Source organism: Fukomys damarensis, unplaced genomic scaffold, assembly GCF_012274545.1.
Source record: "Fukomys damarensis isolate Sample0158 unplaced genomic scaffold, DMR_v1.0_HiC HiC_scaffold_3, whole genome shotgun sequence".
Classification (NCBI taxonomy): domain Eukaryota; kingdom Metazoa; phylum Chordata; class Mammalia; order Rodentia; family Bathyergidae; genus Fukomys; species Fukomys damarensis.
The window spans coordinates 16,343,372-16,351,792 of NW_022900915.1; the positions used below are offsets into that span (position 1 = coordinate 16,343,372).

The 8,421-nt window shown below is 37.6% G+C and overlaps 1 protein-coding gene across 1 annotated transcript; it reads right to left on the minus strand.

The window, feature by feature from the left end:
* Nucleotides 1-4,687: 4,687 nt before the first annotated feature.
* On the minus strand, nt 4,688-7,293 carry Pcdhb1 (protocadherin beta 1). Its single transcript, XM_010613850.1, has one exon. The coding sequence runs from the start codon at nt 7,145-7,147 to the stop codon at nt 4,688-4,690; it is 2,460 nt and encodes an 819-aa protein (XP_010612152.1). The 5' UTR covers nt 7,148-7,293.
* Nucleotides 7,294-8,421: the final 1,128 nt, after the last annotated feature.

Here is an 8,421-nt window from a genome sequence, read left to right on the forward strand (position 1 = left end):
TATATATAAATACCAAATAGTTTCTCTGGTGTGAGAAACTGAAAATGTAAATAAGGACTAAAAGGTATACTTGATAATGTGAAATAGGAAGAAAAGGGAAAAGGGGAAGGGGCAGGGGAAAGAAAAGAAGAAAATGGAATTAATATGCGAAAATGAAAAAATGGAAATAAAGTCTTTGTGAAAAGGGAGGGCAGGGAAATGGAGAAAAATAAGAACCAAGATAGATTAAGTAAAGGTGTACAATTCCAATGATGAATGTCATTATATTGTATACCTAAAATGTACCAATAAAATTAATAAGATAAAATAAATGGATGAATTCTGCTTCTAGGAATGAGACAATTTTGTTTTTAAATATCAACAAAAATACAACAATATGATAAAGTAATACATTTATTTATTTTTAGGAGAATTACATAATATCAGAACAATTTCATTATATATCACTATAATTTCAACATACAAATTTATTTTACAATCCTATCACACATAGCTTATAAATATATAAACATGCCTGCTAATAAATTTGAAGTTTTCATTGTTTAATCTATTTAATAATTTTATATCTGTAATTAAAATTTAAACTCATGTCAGTATATTTTCCTTTAAAGTTAAAATGTTCATTATTAATAAATCTTAAGTTTAAAGAAATTTGTGCTTCTTAAAAATAATGTAACATATAGGCTTTAAAAATGCTAATTTTAATCAAATTTGTTCTATGTGAGTAACTCCAGGCTTAAAAATCTGCACTTCGTTTCAGCTAAAAAGGCTTGCTAAACAACAACAAAATAATAACACTAGATTATAACCCAAATACTAAATATCTATGAGTCCATATTCAAAGAAGTAACTAAGTAAATGTAGGAGAAGTGAGAAATACTCCTTCTAAAGAAATGTAATTATCATTAAAGGAAAGGAAATTAGGAAATCATTATTACAATGCCAAAATATTAGTTGCCTCAGGACGTATCCAGCAATGTAGTTAATTTAAGCAGAAGCATGACATTTGCATAGTTTTGAAGTATCTTCCTCTAAGTATTTATTAATTACAAAGGGAAAATTAGTAACTTAAACTGGAGAAGGTTGGTAGATGTTAACCAGTGATTAAGGCTATGATCTTAAGCCTGGGGATGTAACTCAGTGGAAGAGCCCTTGAAGCAATTTTCTAAGTCAATTAGTTTAAAAATTTCAAGTATTTATCATGGCTTTTTTACATAAGGCACTCTTCAAAACATTGGGTTATAGTTTTGAATAAATACAAAATAGTCCTACTATTGATATTTTGAAGAGAATAATTGCTTGAATTATTTCCACTCTTTGTCTCAATTTGCTGATGGAGACTTGAACTTAATTTCAGTTAGTGTACAGGGTTCTTTCCAAATAAAATGGCTCAAATAATATTCAATGAACTAATATACAGATACTGTTAGTTTTTAAAGATCAGATACAATTGGAACTTACATGGAAATTTGAAATGCAGACAAAATTTAGATCATCCAATAATTTCCAAATCTGAAGTCAGTGACAAAATTTTCACGGGTATTAGGCAAAAATAGGAAAGATGATAGCAAAATAAGACACTATATATTTTTATTTTAAAGAATAGTTCATTAAATTATTGTCTTACCATTTTATGTTAAAATGTCACTTCCTTTATGAAATGATACACTTTAATTTCATTTAGTATAAAAAAGTTAAAAGTTGACAAATCTATGTTTCCTCTCCTGTGTGTGTATGAGTTTGTCCAAGGAGTGATAGAAAACTATGGTGAATGTTTAAATTTTTTCCTTAAATTTAAAAAATTACAGTAAAAATACGTTGCCATTAATCCTCTTCAGGATACTCCCCCTTGCTTTGAACACACTTATCCCACCATTCTTGCCGCTTTCTGAAGCAGTTCTGGAAGTCTTCTTTTATGAGTATATTTAGTTGTACTCTGGCTGACTCTATTCAAAATATTTACCTTTAAACTTGGCATGGTTGTATACACGTGTGATCCCAGATCTCCGAAGTCTGAGGCAGGAGGATTGCCACAAATTCTAGGCCAGCCTGAATTACATAACAAGACCCTGTCTCAAAAAAAAAAAAAGTGAACTGATTCCCATAAGTGAGAAGTGAAACGCTCACTCAAACTGGGAACTCCCAAATACAGAATACTAACATTTAATGGCCATTTTCATTTAGAAAAACAGCCCAAATCATGAGGATCCAGAAGATGAGATGGGTGGGGACAAGCCATGTTTCTATGAGCCTGCCTTTTTCCTGGAATGACACTTGGTAGCAGCAGGTATTTTTCAATGTTTTTTTATTTGTACACGATGATTACATTCATCATGGGTTCATTGTATTTTTTATTATATCTCATAAAAAGACACAAAAGAGGACTTCAAGAACTGCTTCAGAAAGTGTCAGAATGAAGGGTGGGTGGGCAGGGCCTGGTGGCGCACACCTGTAAACCCAGCACTTAGGAGGCCGACGCAGAAGAATTACTGTGAGCCTGGGCTACATACTAAGTTGAAGGATAGCCTGAACCACATAGCAAGACCCTGTCTCAAAAAAAATAAAAAACCAAAGGGAAAAGTGTCTTAGAAGATAGAGGAAATATTTTGAGGGGGAACAGTGACAGTGTCTTTTACTGTAATCAATTATTTTTTAAATTTTAAACATTCACCATATATATTGATCACAGCTTGTGCATATGTGCATGTATATGTGTGTGTGTATACTTTACTGCTGTTTGACTTTCAGTCTTACAATCATTGCTGTCCACCACTTTCTTTCCTTATTCTTGACATTAAGCAAGACTGTTATGTTCGGATCATTGAATATAATAAAACATAGCTAGCTCACTAATTCTTAATCACATTTCATTAGTTACTGCTTACCTATAAAAGTTAATCCTATGTCCTTGCTCCCTTAAAACCTCTGATTGCAGTGTGCCTTAACCAAACCTGTCCCAAATATACTGGAACACTCTTTTGTGTAAGAAAGACCTTTACTATAAACAAGCAAGATTATAACTTGATTTATGGAAAACATTTAATATCAATGAGAAAATGTTTCATCATTATTTTGGATATGCTTCATATATTCTCAAAATATTAAAGAAAATATTGAACACAGCCATTGGTTACACCAATTCTGCCCTAAGCATCTCCAACATTAAAAGAAAAGCACTATATTTTAGTATATTTCTGGCCACCAAGTAAACAGCCATTAGGTATCAGTCATAAGTCCAAGAATGAAACATATATCAATAAATACATTATGGTATATTTACAAAGTATTTTAAGAATTATTACTCTACCATTACAAGTCCAGACACAAATACTGTGTCCTATTTGAGAGGGAGGAGGATGCATCATAGTGAGTATAAATTTACATAAATTAGGCATACAATTAAAGCAAGCTTGATTTGCAAGGCACAATTACTATTAGCAGCATCCCTAAAATAAGCTAATGTTTCATATTCATATTTTTAAATTGTAGAATAAGAGAACCCAGAATAATGTAGCACTCAGAATGGCTTATGAAGGTAAAAGTCATCAAAAAGAATCTTAACTTGTTTTCCTACTCTATTTAATTTTATAAATGATTTATTAGAAATACCTGGGTTTTTTTCAGTTTCCACATCATCACTTCAGAATGCTCAGAGAGGAAAAAGGACTTACAATCAAATAGCATACTTAACTGAAAGTATATTTTTGCTTAAGGCCACTTAATTGGCATTGGGTTTTTGCTTCTTTTAATGCCCTTTTATCTTTTAGTTGTGTGAACTATGAAATAGTTTAAAATGTTCTATAGCACTTAATAGCACAAATAAAGTATTTGATAGCATTTATAACTATAGTAGTCCTAATTTATTTTTATCCTCACTGATTCTTTATTCTTCATATTCAAGTGATTTCTTTCTGATAAGGTGAGGATAGGTATTTGGATATGAAAGAGACTTGAAAGTGACTAAGACCTTAAACAACCAATATGAAATCTATACCTAAATTCTAGAGAAAATTCCTGAACTGAATCTGCAGCTTTATATCTGCCCTTATATTTGCAAATACCTGTTTTCCTCTTTGTCTTTTCTTTCTTCAATCTATCTGTGACAACCACCCACCAGTTCATTAGGCAATTTCGTGATTATGGATGACAGGAAAGTTGATTCAAAGATAACCTCCACTTGCCAGGGACAAAAAAATCTAGAAATTTCTGAATGATGTATATTTCTGTTGTCAAACCTAATTGTTCCCTAATGTATCAAGACTGAAAGCAACTTATCTTCCTTATGTATGCATAACTTTCTACTGGAAAGTAAAGGTAAAATAGCAGGCTATCTCCATGGGACTAAGTATTTCCTAGGACAGAATAAACAAACTTCCAGAGGAAACGCAAATAATGCCTCATTCATTACTTGCCTAGCCTAAAGGAGATGGAAATTCAGAAGTTCCTACCATATATATGCTTGTAGATGATTACATTTCTTAAAACAGAGTTTCAAACAGAGATATTACAGAATATAAGATCTGAGGGTACTAAGTAAACCAAGCCTAATGAATTTCCCATTGTCACCAAATTAGGCATTCCTCTGTCCACACTGAAGCTGCCGTCTACTGCTATTTTTGCTTCAATGAAGATGTGAGAACTTTACATACAAGTATATTATTCTCTCACAAAGAGCTGTTTGTGAAAGCTACATATAGTTATCAGATACCCGGGAATGGCCCTCTGAACCCTGAGACCTATTCCTAGGAGAATCTGGGGGTAAAGAGGAGCCACCCTCTGTTTTTACCTCTCCAGTGGCATTGGGGAAAGGGAAATTGGGCATAAAACGCTTAAGAAACCGGAACTCACTATTTCCAGTGCCAGTTGCTGAGCACATATCATATGCACAAGGCTGTGATAAAGATCCATTGCCTCCTCCTTGTGCGAGATTGTTAGAGAAATTACAGTCATCATAGAAATGTTCTTGAATTGTGAACTTGTCTCTATGTTTAATCTTCTGGTAGATGTGTATAATGAAGATCATTGTGACAGAGAGTAGAAAGAGAAAGGAAAGCACAGCCAGAGAAATGACCAAATATTTAGTGGATGGATTTACCTTCTGAGAATGTTGGGATGAATCCCGGAACTGCAGGTAGGGCTCTGAAAAGCCATCTACCAGCAGGATGTTGAGGGAGGCAGTAGTGGAGAGAGCTGGTTGGCCATGATCCTGAACAAGAATGATAAGTTTTTGCATCATGGGATCTCTCTCAGTTATCTGCCTCAGTGTACGGATTTCCCCATTTTGTTGTTGAACAGAGAATAACCCAAGGTCAGTAGCTTTAAGTAAATGATATGAAAGCCAAGAATTCTGACCTGAGTCACCATCAACAGCCACCACTTTGGTCACTAGATAGCCTGCCTCAGCAGACCTGGGCACCAGGTCATTACAGGGCAAAGTACCATTCTGCAATGGGTACAAGATCATTGGACGATTGTCATTGTCATCTAGTACAACCACTCTGACAGTAACTTGGCTACTGAGGGACAGGAGGCCCCCATCAGTTGCCCTTACCACAAACTGAAAATTTTGAATGGCCTCGTAATCCATGGTTCTCAGCGCATAGAGCTTCCCATTGTCTGAATTTATAGAAATGTAAGCAAAGACTGACAAATCTCCACTTTGGGGAGGCAGCAGAGAATATGTTACTTGGGCATTGTCACCCAAATCTAAATCCTCAGCATGAACTTTGCCAATAAAAACTGCAGGGCTGTTGTTTTCTCGGACAGTCAAGATGTAGGAATCTTCCTGAAACACTGGAGGATTGTCATTTATGTCAGATATTAGCACCTCTATCACAGTTTCTGTGGACAGGTTGGGCGGTGCGGTATCCATGGCAATAAGGGTGATATTATAGCCCGAGACATCCTCCCGATCCAAGCTTCTGTCAGTGACCAGAGAGTAAGAATTCCGTAATGTAGGTCTGACTACAAAAGGAAGATCGTCTTCTGTGAGGAAGCAAGTGATTTTTCCTCCTACTCGAACATCTCGGTCTCGGATAGTAAAGAGGGCCACTACCGTCTGTGGTGGTGAGTCCTCAGGGAGAGGGCTGGACACAGAAGAAATCATCACTTCAGGTGGATTGTCGTTTACATCTACCACTTCCACCAGGACTTTGCTGTGGGCAGAGAGGCCTCCTCCATCTGTAGCTTGAATATCAATGTCATACGTTTCTATAGATTCAAAATCTAAAGGCCCTCGGAGTTTAACCTCGCCAGTATGAGAGTCAATCTGAAACGTCTGGAGAATTGTTTCTGGATTTTGAGATAAAGAGTAAATTATCTCCTTGTTGGTGCCCTCGTCTAGGTCCGTGGCAGTCACCAAGACCACGAAAGAACCGTTGGCGCTATTCTCTGGTACCTGAGCGCGGTACACCAGTCGTGAGAACTGGGGCACATGGTCATTGACGTCCAGAACAACCACGCGGATGTGGGCGGTGCCAGACTTGGGCGGGGACCCACCATCCACCGCCGTAATTGTTAAGTTGACTTCAGGCTGCTCCTCTCTATCCAGGGGTTTATCCAGCACTAGCTCTGCATATTTGGGCCCGTGGCTGCGGAAGCGGGTGTGCAGGTGGAAGTATGCATTGGGGCTCAGGGTGTAGTTCTGGAGACCGTTGAGGCCCACGTCCAGATCCTGGGCGCTCTGCAGAGGAAAACGTGAACCCAAGGGAGTGCTCTCTGGGATCTTTAACAGCGGCTCCTTGTTTAGAAAAATGGGGGCATTGTCGTTGATATCAAATACCCTGACTTCTGCACGGAAGGACTGCAGCGGCTCCACCAGGACAATTTCAAAGTGCAAAACGCACGGATCGGCTTTGCCACAAAGAGACTCCCGGTCCAGTTTCTCCTTCACGAACAAATCTCCTGTCTTGCGGTGGAGCCGGAAATGCAGTTTGTTGCCCTCGGGAACCAGTCTCGCACCACGCGCAGCCAGCTTCCCTACCTCCAGTCCTAAATCCTTAGCCACATTGGCTACAAACGAGCCACTTTCCATCTCCTCCGCCACTGAATAGCGGATGGTTGCTGCACTCCCCACAGATACGCACATAAACAGGAGAAGAGATCCCACTTGCCTGCTTTGCAAAGTTTTCTTGCGCACAGCAGCCATCAGTCCTTTGAAACTTACTCCCTGCAGCTGCTGCCACCTGTTGCGGATAGACTTTCACTTTTTCGACACAGGCTTCTGTAACAGGGGCTCTCCGCTTTCTCAGCGTCTAACCGCAGGCGCCACGGAGACTATCCAAGCCCCCCACCCCCGCCGTAAGCTGTTTTGCACCTGGGAGTAAATTTGCATTGAGCTCTGCTCCCCAGTCTATTGAATGTATTAATAGAAATGTTCTCATTCCGGAGGGTTGGACAGAGGTTAGAAGTTTGTTGTCAAAGCAACAGTAGACTCGCTTGTTAATTCCCTTTCAGGAAGAAAAAAGTCCTTGGGAATTGAGAAGCCAATGAGGATATTCCCACAAGCTGAAGTCATTGTATCTCTAGAGCCTGCTGGGCAAACAGCTACGAGTTTGAGCTACATTCGCGCACTCCACAGTATGCCCTAAGATTAAAAAAAAAAAAAAAAATCCTGCAGTGTTCTCTGGGGCCAAAAAGACTTATTCCGGAAGGCAAGGATGAGCGGGGAGGGCGGGAAAGTGTGGCGGAAAAGGTCAATAGGAAAAGGAAAGGTGACAGGCAAATGTCCTTCAGGAACCCGAGGTCAAGTAGGTAAAATAGGGGACTAGGTCATTTGCTTCTTGTTTTTTGCACAAATCCATTTTCTGCTCCACAACTTTCAAATGCTTAGGGAACAGCTGGTTGCTTGTCACATGATTATGATAGCAGTAATATTTTTTGGCATGATTTCTATGTACTGGCACGATGTCAAGTGGTTTCCATGAATTATCTAATTTAATACTTGCAACAACCCTATGAGATAGATATTATTTCTATTTAAAAGATGAGGAAACTGAGACAGAAATGCCACACCCCAAGTTCCCCTATGAAGTAAATATTATAGATAAAATTAATTTTTCCAACTCAAAAATCTTAATATTTTATTTGCTTCCTAAGTAAGATAGTGGGTAAGTTAAATGGGGATAAATGTTTGGGTTTTGATTTTAATAGAGAAAGATAACTTCCAATCCTACTTTTTTTAAACAGATGAAGAAATTAAAGGTTCCAAATGATGAAATCACTTCTCCAGTTACAGGAGTATAATAACTGGAACTTATCTTTTGACACTCTGTCTCATGTATATTGAGGAAATATTTGATTTCCCAATTTGCATGGCATTTTAAATCCCATATGCTATACAAAAAATTACTACCACTTAGGAGATGCCTGAACCATATTTTCCAAGGGAAAATAACATGAATGAAAACATATATATATATA